The sequence below is a fragment of the Plectropomus leopardus genome, chromosome 11, assembly GCF_026936395.1.
Source record: "Plectropomus leopardus strain MGB_pleo_1.0 chromosome 11, ASM2693639v1, whole genome shotgun sequence".
Classification (NCBI taxonomy): domain Eukaryota; kingdom Metazoa; phylum Chordata; class Actinopteri; order Perciformes; family Serranidae; genus Plectropomus; species Plectropomus leopardus.
In genome coordinates, this window is record NC_142186.1 from 16,349,911 (window position 1) to 16,368,227 (window position 18,317).

At 38.5% G+C, this 18,317-nt stretch overlaps 1 protein-coding gene across 2 annotated transcripts; it reads right to left on the reverse strand.

Annotated features, from left to right (window-relative positions):
- Positions 1 to 6,382: 6,382 nt before the first annotated feature.
- rcc1 (regulator of chromosome condensation 1) lies at positions 6,383 to 16,816 on the reverse strand. 2 transcript variants are annotated; one of them, XM_042490494.2, is made up of 10 exons: positions 16,671 to 16,816; positions 14,875 to 14,971; positions 14,286 to 14,473; positions 13,645 to 13,824; positions 10,594 to 10,690; positions 10,376 to 10,498; positions 10,091 to 10,231; positions 8,869 to 8,988; positions 8,018 to 8,170; positions 6,383 to 7,115 (listed from the first exon to the last, which is right to left on the reverse strand). In XM_042490494.2, exons 2-10 carry the CDS (start codon positions 14,951 to 14,953, stop codon positions 6,940 to 6,942), a joined length of 1,257 nt encoding a protein of 418 aa, XP_042346428.2. In that variant the 5' UTR covers positions 14,954 to 14,971; positions 16,671 to 16,816; the 3' UTR covers positions 6,383 to 6,939. The 2 variants fall into 2 exon arrangements, with proteins under 2 accessions (XP_042346428.2, XP_087940211.1); XM_088084085.1 differs by lacking the exon at positions 16,671 to 16,816 and adding an exon at positions 15,570 to 15,819.
- Positions 16,817 to 18,317: the final 1,501 nt, after the last annotated feature.

Sequence of the window (18,317 nt, forward strand, 5' to 3'; positions counted from 1 at the left end):
AGAGATACTGTGGACCAGTTTCAGAGTGACATGCAGATAATTAAACGTCCTCATCTACTGTCCTTAACTAATGGGTGCTTGTGCACTTTAACAAATTAACAGAGGGAAACGAGAACAGAGAGGGAGCCATGTTGAAGCAGCTCTCACTGTTGCAATGTTTGTATTTTCTTGTTAGCATCAAAAGCTCAGAGGATCCAACAGTTTGTTTTGTTTCATCTGGATGATACTTGTCATGCGACTTCCCCTGCGTATTTGTCCATGTGGGAGACTTTTAGGTCTACTATATGTGAGAGAGGGAGATGTCTTGCCCCTCAGATTTGTTTCTTGGCCTGATGGAACCCAATTATCTTTGTTTGTCAGCTCGGATAAAAGCACCAATTGAGCTCCATTAAACCACAATATTGTAGTCACAAAAATCTTTCAACACAACAGGTGTCTCATCAGCAGACACCTACCTACTGTAAGTGAGGCTTTTCACAGCGTCACAGCGTCGCAGCATCAAGTCAAGTCAAAACTATGTAACAAAACCAAAACTAAAGGAGTAAAAGACACCCCAAAGGAATAAGCTATTGAGATGATGATTATGCAGACATTCTGGTAATGGATTTGGCAATTTGTCCCTGCTGTTTTGTGTGACAGACGCCCGCTGTAACACAGATAATCAGACCTCCTGCTGGCCTGAGGTGCTTACGAAATGCCAGAAGTGCAAAAAGCTCAAAATTAGTTTTACTGGATGTTTCACAAGCTAAGGAGCATAGGCAGGGATTCAAACTGGGTGCCATCTGCCAGCTGAGGGAAATATGACCGTATGCAGATTATTGGGGTGCTGAGGGGCAGTGAGGGGCTGAACCTTATGTTTCACTTCATAAAAATGTAAGGCACTCCTCAAGGTTATGTTTTCTTTCAACCCTCTTTTTTACTTAAATTGGTACGACTAGTTTAATTGCGTAACCCAGTTTAAATCTGATCATCTTAATTGAACTTTAAAAGTGTAGCATCAATGGACACATTACATCTGCACATATACAGATACTTTTGAAAATGGATAATTGCTTCTTTGACCTCTTGTCTACAAGCAAACAGAGTTCTAAGTCACTAAAGTAAAGATTTTTGAAAATGCCTTCTATGGTGCAGATTTATCAAAATTCTGGTTACTTTTCAATTCTTGCATTTTGCTTTATGTAAAAAGCATGCAGGAAACAACAGTGGACTGCTGCTTTGATTACATTTTCAAGACCTGTTTGGTCTAATGACTGTAGATTTAAACTTAGCATTCCTGCACCACTTCATGGACAAATGGAGCCGTCTGCTGCACTCAGTGTTATTTGGTCCACCTTGGTGTCCACGGTTAAAAACTGCCAGAAACAACAGTTTTGGATCGGGCCTGACTGAACCAGAAGATGTTGGGACTATTTGTGCAGTAGAATTGTTGTGGATGAGGAGAGGAAAAAAATGTTGCACATTCAGAGCATCACTTGAATTTTTGAGTGAGCTCCTTTGGCCTTATTGAAGGGGAATCAGCGGTGATAAGATCTCCAGTTGTTGTTTTTGAAAACGTTAACATTGGCCTGTATATTCTACGTTTGCAGAAATGTACAATGCCGAAATCGTTTCTTATGAATGAGATGCTACTCTTAAAACCTTTTTTTGGCCAAATAAAAATGACAATTTTTTCCTTTTTTCCTAACCCCTTTCCTTCACTAAGAATTTCTATACTGTCTTTAAGAGTCTTGGCTGGACCCTGGATGTGCTTGCATCAGACCACTAATATGTTTTTTATCCAAGCTGTGAACCATAAAGGTGATTTACCTTTACCTCTGTAAGTAATTAGCATGAAATCAATACGACACGAACATCAAGTAAATTACAAGAGTAGTCCATTAAAGGAGGGAGTCATTAACTGTGGTTATCATTATTAATAAGGGTTTGATAACTATGTTGTCATCTGGTCAATGTAACAGAAATGTAACGGTGCGTCAGATCAGGAGATTGGCCCTTCTTACAATCCCCGGCAACAGCTGTTGGTCCTCTGTTGTGTGGCTCATGAGAAGCCCTCAGCGACTGGACGAGGAGTCCAATATATCAAGGCAATCTGCAGTAATTACCATTATGACCCACAGGCGATGGAGTACCAGCAGCTTAACAGCAAGAGAGGTACTCATTTGCTAATACCCCATTTGATTTTCTGTACACACACGCTAACAAAAATGCATGTTTCCTTAGTGTAAACCATTCTCCTTTTATACATCAAAACAACATCTACTCTGCCACAGAAACTGAGTTTTTCATACATAAGGTTTAACACTTAATACATAGATAACAGCCAGGGGCTATCACTGAGCAGCAGCCTTGTCTATATATCACATGTATGCAGACAGGAAGGGTGACAGTGTTGATATGAATAATATGCTTGTTTGAAGAAAATGTCGAATATTCCCTGAGGGCACAGAGCAGCAAATGCAACTGAAGAACTGTCATATAGTGCATGTTTAATTCCAACTGAAAAGTGCCAGCTATTAACCACGGGTAATATCTTTCAAGTGCTTTATGATCTATGTGGTGGAAATAAAGTGCGGATGCTTTTTCACACAAACTATCATTCATTAGAGGGAAACAGTGATAGAAAAAAAAGCAAAGTGATATTAAGTGTTATTGTGCATGTTTCTTCTTCATTCAACAAACCTACAAAAAGAAAATCCTAGTAAAAACAAAATATTTATAAGAAAACATAAACAAATGAGAAAATAAAGTGCAAATAACAAAAAATAAATAATATATTACTATAAATGGCTGAAATTTTAATTAAATATTAGTACATGAAAGCACTAAAATTTCCTCAGTTTTACTGCTCTTTGTGGTATGTTTTGCAGATTTTAAACTGATATATCGGGAATTTACAATTCAAAATTCAGGTAAATTCATTGCAAAAAGCATTAAAAATATGTGGATTTTCATACATTTAGCTTTACGTATAAAATATTTTTGCCAGAATGAGAATTGTGTTTATCAGCAGATTCTCTAGTTCCTCTCTCTTAACCTGTCCATACATTACATTTACACGTAATCTGGGTTCAACCTTTCCGTTTCCAATACAGCTCAGTGTAACAACAGGAAAAGAAAATATGCTCTGTCGTTTAAATGTTTATATTAAGAAAACAGACAATATCTTCAAAAGTGAATCTTAATTGAAGGAACTGGCTGTAGCATATTAAAAATGTTTTCAAAAGATCGCTTTTTAATCTTGAGCAGTACCCATGTCTTTAAAAATCAAGCACTACTGAATTTGTTTGGATGGAAGTCATTAGCAACCTCTGGTCATTTTAAAAAGGGATCTAAGCCTCTTTTATTTTGGTATTATTCCATTCATACATTCATTAACAATGGCTTGAAGCTTTTATAGATCTTAACCAAGATTAATTGTTTTATGGGATGTGAAGTGTTTTTTTGGGTGGCATGTTGTGTTAAAACTACACTCGCTTTCTATCAATCCATTTTAATCTGTCTTCATCTTTATGTTTCATAAAACACACATGTATCTTCATGTATTTTTTCCAATGTGTCTGTGTTAGAGAGAAAAAAAAGATTTCAAGGTGACTTGATTTATACCACAGGTCCCTGCTGCCACATATTCAACAGGTTCCCACTATGCTGGACCATTTGATGAAAACAACCGAGAGTAAAACCTCTCCTCATCATTCAAATAATCATGAAATATAGCTTGTCTTGATTAAGACGTCCTTGAGAAACAGAACTCAATACAATTCAAAATGAAAGGTTAATTAAGAAAGCAGTGGCTGGCTCGAGGGCCTCCACAACCCAATCAAGGCGGTGCTAAACAATGCAAAATGAGTTCTGTTGTGAGATTATAATTTTAATAACATGATGCCGCGGCGTGCAGCCTGTTACAGATGTGCAGGCAAAAAAGCTTATGAAAGCCTCACGCACAGCTCTTAGTGAAGCAGCCAATTGCTGTGATTAATAAGTCTCCCTTCATCACCAGGGGGAAAGTGTGGTGATGCAGGTGCCTGAGTATCCTCTGTGATTAGTTTAAAGGGAGGAAGATTAGAGCCCACGTGTATTAGGAAAAACTCTGAAAGGAATTAATCGCAGCTGTTATGGCTGGGTTCATGTATGAATGTTTCCCTTTGTGCTGGGAATGTACAAGGTTTTTGGGTTTTAAGGAGTTATCAGTCTTTGAATGCTACATCATGTGGAAGGCTGTTAACAGATGTCAAAGACAGATGCTTTAAGAGCCTTTTTTTAACATCACAGCTCAATTAAGGCCCATTTACCTGCGTCTGCACTTTCCTTTTAAAAGCGTAAGAATTCAGCTTTACTGCACCTGAAGGTGAAAAAAATTGAAGGACAGAGATGCAACAACTACATTTTAAAATGAAAGTTCACCCGCAAATCAAAAATAGAGATTTTTTCCTCTTACCTGTAGTGCTGTTTATCAATCTGGATAGTTTTGATGTGAGCTGCCAAGTGCTGGAGATACCGGCCGTAGAGACCTTGTCCGTGTCTGCCTTCTCTCCGATATATCAGAACTAGATGGCACATAATTTATGGTGCTCAAAGTGACAAACAATTACATCATGACCCGGTTACTCAAGATGACCAACAGATCTTGTTGTGAGCAGTTTCATGTGGAAACTATTTCCTTTTCAGAAAACTACATCTGCTAACCACCTCACTGCGCAGAAGGAAGGGTGCATCTACTGCTAGCTAACCTAGCATCACTTAGTTACAGTTCAGCCAGGGAGGATGCTATTAATGTTTCCATCTCGTACTGTCAGGAGCACGAAATTCTTGTCAATGAGTAGAAGCATGCCTCCTTCTGCAGTGATATGGTTGGTGGCTTCGTTAGGAAAAAAAAAAAATCCTGCTGGTAACTGCTCACAACACATCTGTGGATTATCTTCAGTAACTGGGTCATGATTTCTGGAAAGAGAAATTGCTGTCAAAAAATTCAAGTGTATGTTTTGCGTTATGAGCACCACATGCCGAGTGCCATCTAGTTTCATTGCATTGAAGAGAAGGCAGACATCTGTACGGCCGATTTTTCCAACAATCTGCAACTCACACCAAAACTATCTGACTGATATATAGCGCTACAGATAAGAGGAAAAATATATTTACTTTTAATTTTGGGGTGAACTGTCCCTTTTAACAGGTTTAGGAAAAGTAATGGTCTGGAGGTTTCACAAAAATTGTTCACACTAATTTTGAATTGCTAAAATTCAGACACAGTGAGTGATGAAAAGAAATGGGTGCATGTCTAAAGGTCACTTGATCAGTGTTATTATTCTCAAGAAATAGTGTGCAACATGAATATTTTACTCTCATATTTTAACCTCTCATTACTGAACGCAGGTCACGTTTCAGAACAATAAGATGTTACAAGGGTTCGACCGGTTAAGTTGTTGTCAAAATAGGTTATAGTTATCATAGTAGAAAATAGTTAAAAATGGTATGTTGTGTACGGCAGTGTAGTAGAGGGTTGACCGAGGGCAACAATACCTTCAAACTTTAATAGACACTACAATATACATCAAAAAAGAAAATGTAACCCCTTATACACTTTGCAGACTGTCCCTCAAAACCATTTGTAGTGCTCATGTTATAGGTATGATAGAGAAAGCTGCATTTCATTTAATACCTAGAACCCTTTCAGATGTTTTCCACTAAAAAAACAAGAGTGAAGTGACAGAACAGAAGCATTGGAAATAGTTAAGAAAAATCAGCATTCAGGCTCTTAAAGGACTCTAACAGCCACTGTACAAACCTTTACTGATCAACAGCCAACCTTCAAATGTATTTCTGACTAACAGCAGTTAAAAACAAACAAGGGAAAAGGTTCACTCTGATCAATTAACTGCTTATGAAAGATACTTTAGCATTTCAAAGCTTTTTGAGAAGCTTTTTGCCATGAGGGCTTTTCAGGGCCCTTGGTCTTCATCATCGGCCCTTTTGGTCAGATGAAAGCAAGATGAGATGAGTAAGGACCGTGCGTTTCGCCCCAGATAAAACACAAAAGCATAAAGCTTTGATGTTTACTAGCACCATCATTTGCATCCTTAAGCGTTGCCAATTTGCATTCATGACTATGTGTTTGCTATGTGTTGTTTGCATACATAATAACGTAAAGCAGCTCTGGGTGCTGAGCAATTGTGACAATAATGCAGAAAAGTGATTTCTTCTTAAACTATTTTACACACTTAGTCAGAACAACCTTAAGTGACAAAAATCATCTTTGGCAAAAGTTTAACGTGATTTTTAGTTTGCCCCATGTCCCATCTGTGGGGGCGACACAGATCTTTTAGTCATTTTTCAAAATGGCTGCAAAATATTTGATGTGCTAGATAAGAAAAGGCTTAAAAAATTAAAATTTCATCTTTATTTTCAGACAGAAGCAACAAAATGCAGGATACAGTATGATGTGTTACCCAATGTCCAAATAGTCCCAAAAATTTTTGTGTGCCCTTGATAATATGAACAGTAGTCTCACATATTGAACTCACTGAGTATAAATGTCCCGTCTGAATCAAGGTCAGTGGAATTATTGCTTTAAAGAAAAGAAAACATAACATTAAAAAGACTATTGTTTGGGGAAGTCATTAAAAGGCCTGCACTCGCTTTTCTTTACGTACATGCAGTCACATTCACATACACCACATTTATCATCTTACAGTCATACTAATGACTCTTAATAAGAATTCAAATGGGACATCAAAAACTAGACTTTAAAAAAATAGTCTCTCATTTGTCATAATCTGACGAACACCCATTAACAGTTCACATAAAAGCGCCCACGCCTTTCACACTCCCTCAGCTAAGCACAAAAAGTCGCATACAGATCAACCGCCACCCCAGATTTAGGCAATCGTGAAAAAGGCCCCATCACTAACCAGATCACAAGATCCCTATGTAAGATGGACATCAGCTCTCCTGCTTGTCTTTGACCAAAAGGACAGTGTGCTGCCCTCCACTGGACACCATCACTACTGCACGGTTCTCCAGCTGCTTGCCAGTCATCTTCACAGGGTTCCACTCATCGTCGTCCATTCCTGTGCCAAGCTGCATGTTGGTGCCCATGCCCCAGGCATACACGGATCCTGGAGTAAACACAGCCAACAGAAAGTTGAGTAATCACCGTCTTACTTCTTAGCTCTTTGCAAAGACAAATAATTATGACATGCAGTTTAAGAAAAAGAAAAAAAACATCAGAACAGTAGAGAACTTCCTGCAACAATTGACTGTACACCCAACTGGGAATGTCACAAGAACCGATACTTATGCACGGAGTTAATGAAAACACTTTGGAAACATGATGGTACTTGTTCTCCAGTATGCCATTAAATGCCAAAAAAGAAGAACGCCTACCAGCACAGCAGAACAACACACAGAATATGGCAATGAGGGCAGCGACAGCTCCGCCTCGCAAAAACTGTGTTTTCCTGGGGCCAGCATATTTTCTTAATTCTTTAGTATGCCGAGGCGCCAAGTATTTATTCTGTGCCTAATGCTCCATGTTTGATGCTTTCTCACTGATATTGATCACAAAATTTCAGATAACGTGACATGCCCTAACCCAAATATACTAAAATGACCTGTATTTGTGTTTTCCTGACAGACCCCTCTTGCATTTGAGAGATTAATGATGGCACTCTGTAAATAGTAAGTAAAAACACAAGTAAAACACAAGTTAGGGTGGGTGGTGGTGTGTACACAAAGTGTGACTTTAAAGCAGGAGATTGCATTTATGTGCAATGTTGTAGTTTTTTAACCATAATCATATAATTGTCCTTACTATAGACATAAAGGTGGTTGATCAAAAACAAAAAAATAAATAAATAAATAAAACCAAAAAAGTCCTATGGGTTAGTTTTGAAGGCACTGTCGAACTGTTATCGTTAAAAAAGAGGAACTTGTAGTTTACTGCCTTATATGAAAGCAATACATAACAGTCTCAGAAGATGATAACTCAGTCCTCTGCAGCATTTGCTCAGTTTCTCACCCTCTCTGGTGACGGCATAGCTGACAGTCGCTCCACATGTCAATCCACCGGCCGGCTCCATCCCCATCACAGGAGTGGGCTCGCTCTTTTCTCCAGAACCTCGGCCCAGACCAAGACGACCGTATTCTTCTCTGCCCAGGGAATACACTTGTCCTAAAAGGATGAAGAAAAAAGGGAAACATTTAAATAAATGTTTGTTTAAATACTTCAGATTAAACCAGCTGGGTCCTTGGTATCTGTGAAACAGCTTTACAACCAAATTACTGACCTACTGATTTGCCAGTGAGGTTTTCAGAAGAAAATTAAAAAAGACAGACTGTTTAGTTGTGTATTTTGTGTTTTAATATACTTTTGTTTATTGCCCTTTTCAACCTTTTTCAGCCAGGCACTTTTTCCACATAGATACAGTTATAGGACGGCGGTGAGTCCCTTCATAACTCCGGCTTTGCTTTTTAACACAATACCAAACAATGCAAGCGTTTTCTAAACAATAACAGTGGCATACTATGGCAATAACAATGACTTACTGTTCCTGTTAAATGGCAGCTACTCTTGCTCCATGCTCAGAAGATAGGCAGTTAACTGCTAACTGCTGTGATCTGCTCGATAAATCTCCTAGCGATGGGTTGCGCATACTACATGTCGTCGAAATGTCACACTTGACCCTTTCTACTTGCTGTCCCTTTTACAGAGATATCAATTTAGCACTATTACTGCCTTCACTGGCAGAGTAAAGGTTAAACAATTGTATCCATTCATTCCGCAACCGTAGTTTTTATAAAGAACAGCAAGGTGGAAAAAAGTTTGACATTCCCATCTTGAATAGGAAGGGTAAGTTAGTAGGAGCTTACCTCCAGCATCAAGGCAGAGTGAGTGATGTTGTCCTCCAGCGAAGTCCACCCAGGTGGTGCCGGAGTTTTTGAAGCATGTCAGTAATACTGGGTTAAAACACAGCTCAACGTTTTTAGTGCCTGTATAAAAAAAGGTGTAAGAACACATTAAATAACCTGAAAATGTTTGATGGACTTACCTTAGAGCAGAATGTGAACAGCTGACTCATGGCTAACCATAAGTCAGTGTCAGATACCACTGCAGTTGAAGTTATAAACAAATTTGATAAATTGACTATCAAACTTTTTAAAATTGAAGTGCCATACTTACAGCCAGGCAAGACCATCCTGACGACATGAGATTAACACTGTTTCACTCTTTGTATCAGTGTGGACTCTCTGCCGCCCTAGACACTTTCAGTGGGCAGGAGTACTCACCTTTACTGACAAACTCCTTCAGCCAATTCTGACATTAGCACGAGCCTCAACCACACAAATACGTTGTCAGTCAGACAGTAACAGCATATCTAAAAAAGGTAGGTATAAAAAAGGTATACGTGTACCTTGTCCAGAACAATTCCCATGCGGATTTGGTGATACACTGGCTTTGACAGTATATTCCGTAATTTCTCATTCAGCAAACAGCTGCCTCTGGACTGTCAAATACCAGCTGGTAGCCTCCTTGTTGTATGTCCAAAGCATTGTGAACACTGATCCACATGGCTGTGATCCCCACTTCACTGAAGTGTCTCATATCTGGTCTTCAGTTAGCACAATCAGTGGCGAAACAACAATGAACACTGGATTTGTACCAGGGAAAATCTTTTTCACCAACGGAGCCAGTTGATAAATCCAGCTTTTCCCATATCCAGTCAGGAAGAGCAGCAAAAACAGTTTCCTTTGAGAAACTCCGCCATTGTACTCTTGTTCTTGTTTAATTGTGGTTACCGACTGTTTCAGCAATAACTTATTGCGTTCACTCCACTACCATTAGAGTTAGCGGTTTTTGATTCAGGAGCTGCCATTACTGTTCTGCAACCTTGCAGGTTACATCATCAACTACATTGCAGTACCTGATTGGCTGCTCACGTTGTTAACTATGGTGCAGATCCCTGTTTGGCCCAGATTGGATTTCAGTTTCTGGAAAGTGTTTGTCGTGGCAGTTAATCCAGACTGATACAGAGGTTGAAACAGGATGTTGAGCTCAGTCATTAGGATGGTCGTACCAGTCTACCGTACTTACCCAGCTGGTGATAATTTGTGAGACCAAATCCATAAACGTGTCCATCTTTTGTCAGAGCAAAGGTGAAGTAAGCCCCACAGAAGGCATCTATGATGTGGACTTTTCCTTTGATTTTTACAATCTGTGGTAGCAGCAGCCGCACTAAAATCACAGAATACAGTTAGCCAGAATGCCACAGCAATATACAATACACACAAGTCATAAAACATCTACTGTATTCTAATGTGATCATTTTATTCCATCGTGAGTTGATAGATGGGGCTTGAAAAGGCTTGTATAACTTACTGAGGCCTTGCCTGCCTCCTCTGTCTGAAGAACGCTGAGGCACTCTTCCCAGCTGCCCCTGCTGTGCGTTGCCTGATGTGTAAAGATTTCCGTCCAGTGTAACCAGAACAAGGTGGTCATTTCCTATTAAAGAATTCATGAAAATTAAACAGACATTGTTAGAAGTAAATAGGCAGCATACAAACAAGAACTTATGAAGGTAAAGAGGGCTTTCTTACCTGATGCAATTTTCACAACAGTTTCTGGCATGGGGACTTTGACTGGAGAAAGACTCTGAATCATGGGCGCCAGTAGACCTATTACTCCATTGCTATCCTGGGAAAAGGGGTCCAGTACATTAATAGTTAAACCCAATTATACACAATGCTCACACTTTGAGTTATTAAAGTATAGCATAACTTAAAATGGGACCACTTTGGTCAACAATTTTCTATCTTTGCTACAATGATATAATTAAAGCTGATAATCAAAGCTGGGAGCAGTGAGTACATTTATACTCGCAAAATAGTGCCATTTTTGGCCTTATTCTGAAAAAGACAATATCCTTGCTAAGCTATTAACATGGCTAATGAAAATGAATATTCCACTAATACTCCCATTTACATGCAGCTGTGCATATTCTGATTAACATGCCCTAATGTGTTGTTTATCACTTCAATTATGGAAATGTAGAGCATCTGGAGCCACTTGACATTTGGTGGGCTTGTTGGCCCATGCAAGCTCAGCCTCCGTCTTAAATTCCTTCAACCACCTTCTTGAAAGGTCAGCACTCTGGTATTTGTGCTCATCCTAAAACTTGTTGATATCCAAGTCTTTTATAGTCTTTAAAAGCAGCTGTGTTTCTGCTTCTAAACAGACAGGAGGGCTTTTCTGCATGCAGCTCTACTCCAGCTTTGTAAACTGTTGGCTAGGTGGTTTGTGCACAACGCAATCCTGACAACGCACAGAGTCAACCGTAAACAGTAAACAGGCTTTGTGTTGCAAACTGCAGTAATAAAGCCCCAATAGAGATGCATTTTCCAAATTGAATTAGCTGTTCACATGCCCAAATAATGCTTCTATAAACCAAATAATAATATTTAACATTATGATTTTTTTCATGTTTGTACATACTTTGATGCCTACTAAACACAGTCCAAAATACCCTTAATAATACATTAGTCCTTACACTATGTAGGTTATCATTTATTCTGTTTTGAACTTAGTAAATGCACTGTGGTTTATGTCCACATATATCAATTACATTTCAAAAGGTATTCGTTTCTGTCACAGTCTTTGTCCTTTGGTCTACCTACTTGACAGCCTCACCCACCAAACTAAAGTAAGCTAAAAGGTCAACCCAACCAACCGGTTAATCACGCTTAAGCAAACGTAATTACAGTAATTACTTGATTCTTGGGACAGCTTCATTAAATGTTTTAGGTGACTGCAGTGCTTAACAATTTACTTGGATGAGAAAGAAATTGCGAATGGAGGGAGATATTACAACTCAATATGATGGTGATAATTATAGCAAGAATAAACATGGATGATACAGGCAGACAACAAACAAACAAGACGATGAGGCGCAGCTGCTTTGAGAATGGACCTGGGGCGGGCAGTATGAAAGACAGAGATATTGTGGAGTAAAGATGTACAGGTGATGCAATTAGAGACATCTGACCTGACAAATTTCTTCTGAATGGAAATGAACTGATGGGATAAAAACTGCACTTATAAAAACATTGAAAATACAAATTAGATCTGAAAAAAAAACCACACAAAAAAAACAATGACAACTACTGGTAATAAGGATTCCTTTTCAAAACAGAGGTTAGTGAGTGTTTCACATAGTTAATTTCAGCTCTGCCTAAAATCAAGTGGGAGTGAAGAGAGTGGGCAGAGGTAATAGAGATGTAATTGCCAGTGTGCCATTGAGTATTAATAATGAAAAACCCACAAGCAACTTTGCAAGAGGAGTGATAAGTGCTGAGAGATGAAAACAATAAAGAATGGCATTGAAAGGATCATCAAACTATGTTTGAATGACAGTTTGAAGCTACCCACCCCCCACCCCAGCATCAGAGATTTGGTTATGTAGACACAGCAAAACAGCAAAAAATTCAGAAAGATGGACATGGGAAAAAGCTCAAAACCTCAGACTATGGGAAGTACAACTCTTGTGCTGCATTTCTTGTGTTCAAGGCGATTAAAAAGCTCTGATGAAAGATGGACACACCACTGCGGATAATCAGGCTTGCAGGGTTAACAAAGAAAACTGAAGAGAGGATGACTCTGGTTATTTTTTTATGCCGGATTATTTACAGCACAGCAGAAGGGGCGCCTAAACCTGACAAAGTTAATTTGTTGTTACAGCAGTAGAGCAGCTCTCCTCCCTTTCTGTCTTATGCTCCTCCTACCAGACGATCACGGGCATATGTGCCCCTGCTTCATACAGTAACCCAGTGTTTCCTTTACATGGATTTATTTAATCTTTTTTCACTGTACAGTTGCACACATCTCATTCACTCAGCCCATCTTTGTGCCCTTCTCTGTATTTACAAGTTCGTTTTTCAGTGCCGGCAGGGGAAGTGGATGTGTTTAAATGTACATAAAGTATATCATTTTGTTGACACTGTGCTGAGTGTAGAAGAAAAAACGATTAATATGTTCAGGCTCAAACTGTGTGCTAATGAGCTCTAAAGTCTTTAAATTAAATAGTCAGCAGGATATTCTGTATCACTTGCTAAAGTTTCAGTCAAGATGAATTCTTAACAGCTTTTAACTCTTAAAAATGTTAAAAATGTTAAAAAATGTTTTATGTTGCTTCAAACTCAAATGGGCCTGGAAAGATATGATACTGCCGAAACCATTGAGATACATCAAATGAGTAAAAAAAAAACAAACAAAAGGGTTAATACTGAGGATATAGTATATGGATAGCAGTCATATTTGTGTTTTTAAATCAGAAATTAGGACATTTTATTGGAAAACATTACATATTGTTGAAATGCACAAGTGAATTATTTGACGAGTATCAGTCCTGAGAGCAAATATCCTTTGAAAAGACTGGCTGCAAATGCAGTATGTTTGTAGTGGTCAGTTGTATGTGCAAGTTGAACATGAGCACAGAACATTTCCATAGGTCCTTGAGTGTATTTTGTGGGTGGAAGGAATGGAAAAGGTAGAAACATCACCAGCTGACTAAATGTAGGGGAAATCTTTCACAAACACAAGCATACACACTTCCAACCACAGGCCTAGGTGACTGAAAGCAGTGAGTAACTCACCCTGAAGGTTCCCCAAATGAACACCTTTCCATCCTCTGTAAGTGCAGCTGTGTGGCTGTCCCCTGCAGACACCTGGACCACCTTCTCCGTCAATAGCACCTTTCCTGGAACCTTGTCAGACCCCTCCTCTGTTGTATCCCGACCAAGGGCACCTTCATCGTTACAGCCGAAAGTGTAGACCTACAACAACATAAGTATCAGTTTGTCTGGGAAACTCACAACCCTTCGATAAAATGTTAAGAGTAGTGGTTCCCAACTGGTCTGACCAGGAGGTCCATATTTCTCCTTAGTCATTAGATGAAGGTCTACACATTATAAATAAAAACATATTCACCTTTATTTCACAAAATCTAAACAACATGCTGGCTTTGCACAAAAGGAAATAAAACATAGCAAGAAATAAACAGAAATGGCGCTTCTAAATAAAAGCTCTGTGCCAAGAAATTCACTTTATTTCAAAATAAATTGTGCTTTTCAAAAACTTGAAATGTTCATGTGTCAGTTGTGGTCCATTCAGAATAGACCCACTAACCACTTTTGGACAGCGGCCCACCAGTTGGGATCATTGTGTTAGAAGGCGCTTAAGTAGTATGAGACAGACAATTTGAATTGGAAGAGAAATAAGAAGGATGTGTCCTTACATGTCCTGTGTCACTGAGGCAGACAGTGTGCATGCCTCCAGCCATCACTTGAACAATTTTCTCTGGCAGGGGCACGAGGGCCGGCTTCTTCTTCTCATAGATGTCGTCGCCTAGACCCAACTGTCCAACGTCACCCTGGCCCAGAACAAGAACCTGACCTGCCTCCTTGCCATGACTCCTGTGGGATACTGTTACAAACACACACACACACACACACACACACACACACATTTATACCCGTTATTTAATTTGATCAAAGCTGTTGTTAGTCTCACAAGACCAAACTTGACTTTGGCGTAACTGACATGGGATATGAGGTAACTTGTTAAACCTGTGGTGGCATCGTTGGGTGGGGCATGCTTTCTTTTTAATTTGGGTGCACACTGTTATCTTGTTAGTAATATGATCTGTTTCTTCAAATAGAAATCTATCTGTTATGTATGTTTCAATAAAGTCTCTGTCAAAAAAGTTGATATAAAACAAACGTGAAAGAATATTACTTTGTCATTAGTGACCACAGACGATGTGGCTAATGCAGTTTGGTCGTCTTTATTAACCTTACATTTTTGTTAAAAGGCCAGTGATTTACCTTTCAGCTTCTTGGGGACTCCTTCGTCCTCCACTATAGGCTCAGACTTCCTCTTGTTGGTGGTCCTTCTAGCAGGCATGACGGCAACACTTGAGGACTTTGGGAAAAACATGAGAAGAGACTGCTGTAAGATATTATTACAATGATTAAAGTCACTGAGCTGTAGGTGCAAAACTACTACATAAAATGGGTGTATACTAGAAGACACTGCAAAAAAATCAATTACAAATGCAACCGCAAAGCTTAATAAAAAAAGGTAAATGCAGGTGTCAGATTACCAAAAATACCACTTTGATATGATAGCTTTTGAGGCAAAATGAACTGTAACAATAATGCCTGAACTGCAGATCTATTAATCTCAAAAACTACAACTGTAACACAAAGCAGGGATTGCAAACTGAACGTTACTAATTATAAACTGCCTGTTGGCAATAGGCAGTCAGTTTTGGCAACTGGAACTTTAGAGGAGACCAAAACCAGAATGACTGCTTTTAGTTGTACTGCTGTTTTTCCTGGTGAGAAAAACTCCGCACAAAATGTTCAACTAGAGTTAAAATGACCAATAGATCATGAAATTAAACATACAAAACAGCATTTTAACAATTTGACTTGTTCATTTATTGTGCAAAAATGCTCTTTGCTGGTTCTAGTTTTGAAAATACAATAATGAATTATTTTCTCTTTTTAAAACTCACCGTAATTTAATGTTCTTGGGGGTTAAACTGTCAGTCAGATACAACAAGCAATTTAAATGTCACTGGGCTCTAGGAAGTAACAGTTGGCTTGGTTTACATACATAAAAGGTAAATTACAGCCTTCGAAATCCATAAATGCACAAAAGTATCTGGGTCTGCACTTTGTATCAGAGCATCTACGGAAAGTCTGGGGCTCATTCGAGCAATTTATGAGCACAGGGATGAAATCAAATTGTCTATCATGGCCTCTACTACAGGCCTGAAACATACTGGACCTTATGCAATGTTGTGAGGTTTTAAGAAAGAGGTATATCCATGATAAGCAGCAGTGGCATTCGCATAAACGAACATGCCTGCTAGCAAACGCAGCTGACCAGCATTCACAATCAGTCCTTATTTAGTTCGTGACATTAACCAGAACCTGTTGTGGTCCAACACATGTCAGAGTCGTTTCAATGGCTGGATAAGTGTCAGGTATTTTCACCCCACAGACAGTTGTGCTGTACCCGCTTATGCTCTCATACTGGTCTAGTATTTAGGTCCACAAAATGAATACAGCAACTGGAGACACTTTCAGCTCTCGGTGACACCCGCGACTCTTTGATACACACTAACTTTTCGAAAGCATACGTTTAGAAAGTCCTGCAAGTAATTCTACATTTAATTTGTTCTCGAAGTATATCCCAGTTTAAAATAAGCAGCGTGATCTAACGCTGGCTGTGCCCATGTGTCCTTGCTAACATTTCGATAGCTAGTTTATCAAGAGTTTTACGTGGCTCAGCGTCACTCCTCTTCTTTATTGTAAGTAATTGTGGCATAGTCGGATGCTGATAAAGTAAGAATGTAGGATGCAAACGTCGTGTTTTTGCCACACAGAGAACAATGATTAAAGTACAGCTAATAGTGTGTATGACACTAGCTAACGTTCAGATCTGTTTGCTAGCGAGCGCTGACTAGCTTGCGGCGTTAGCGTGACATTTGGGAATGAATGAAACAAAAACACATAATTTATTAAATGAGCTGCATATACATTGCTTAAGTAGTGTTTATTCTTGTTTATCTTTCACAGTTTGAGAGTTCAGCAGCTGATAGTTTACTGACCTGAGGTGTGAAGAAGTTTGCAGTTTGCCCAAAAGTGAACGTGCGTAGTTTGTTCCCGGTCTTCAGACACGCACCATACGTATGACGTCACGTTGTGAAATCCCTGCCTCCTTAAAGAAACAGTAGCACTCAGTAGCTCTAGGTGGAAAAAGTCTTGAGGAAGTCCTGCATTCAAAATTCAGTAACCAAGAACCATACTTTAATATTATCAATACTCAGTTTAGAAAAGCAAAGCAGTTATTGTGCAGCAGAATGTCTCCTGTTAGTATTACATCACGTTATAGCCTATTATTTGATATTATTGTCTTAACAAATGAGTGGCATGCCATTGTTGCATCTTATTTTAACAACCTTTAGCTTGGGATGCACGAAAATATCGGCACAGCGTCGGTGTCAGCCAATATGCTGATTTCTGCAGGTATGACAAACTTACTGTTTATTGTAGCTGAGTCAAGATTTCTTTATTTTATTTTTTTAATTGACAAAGTGAACATATACAAAACCTAAGTTAAATTATTTTCCTATTATGCACAATTAATGAAGATAAAAACATTGATTTATGTCCCCATCTATTGGTGTTCCAATATCATACCTGTATACATGCATAATATCTGTTAATTCCACAAAGAGACTTGATCTCTGAAATTAGGTGGGAATAAAAGTGGATATCGGCATTGATTATTGGCCAAATGAGTTGTTATATATCTGCATATTAGATGTTGGCAAAAAAAATCCAATAACTACTTAAAAATGTTACATAGCATAATCTATATCACAATAATGGAATCTCCACTATTTATAGTTGGATTTTATTACAAACTATAACAATGTACTGTATTTCAGAAGCTTGTAAATATATGTTATATTATATTTTAATTTGCAAAAATTCACCCCAAAAATCGAAACACTGGATTAAACATTGATTTACTTCAAGTTCAATTAACTGCACTTTAGTTGTTTTCACCTTCATCCATCCACATGCTGTAATGACATTTATAATTATCTTGGCATAAAGATACAATGTGTATAGAGATGAGAACAAGGCATAATTAATTGTGGATGTACCCCACTTGTAAAATATTGTACTCCATATTAGACTTTCAGAGTATGATCTAGTTTTGGTTCAGTCTTTGCTCTAAGATTGTTTAATATATTCTGCTTTATAGTTCATATCTATCACCATAAGAAATACATTCCTCTTTTAATGTAAATTTTATGTGAATCGTTATCTCTTGTTTCTGTATAATCTGTACATTTGTCCCTAACTATACATATTTAATGAATATTTTCCTATGCATGGGTCTTTCTTTCTTTTTTTGCATGATAACCCAGTATGTACCCTGTATATGTGTAACAATCTGAGGATGCTGTCTTTCCTCATTATTCATTTAATCTACATCCTAGTGTTGTTTTGCAATCTGTTATCCTGCAGCTACAACAATGTAACTTCTTCATCTTACAACGTCACTTATCATCATATCTCATATGAGATTACTAATGATATATTAATAGAAAACATATACTGCTTTAAACCTCTGGGATGTACACGCAGCCAATGTATCCCTATGTTCCTATAAACCATGTCTTTGCAATTTTTTGTTAGAGCAACAGCTTTGGTCCCTGTTTAGTGTTTTCTTCCTGTCAGCT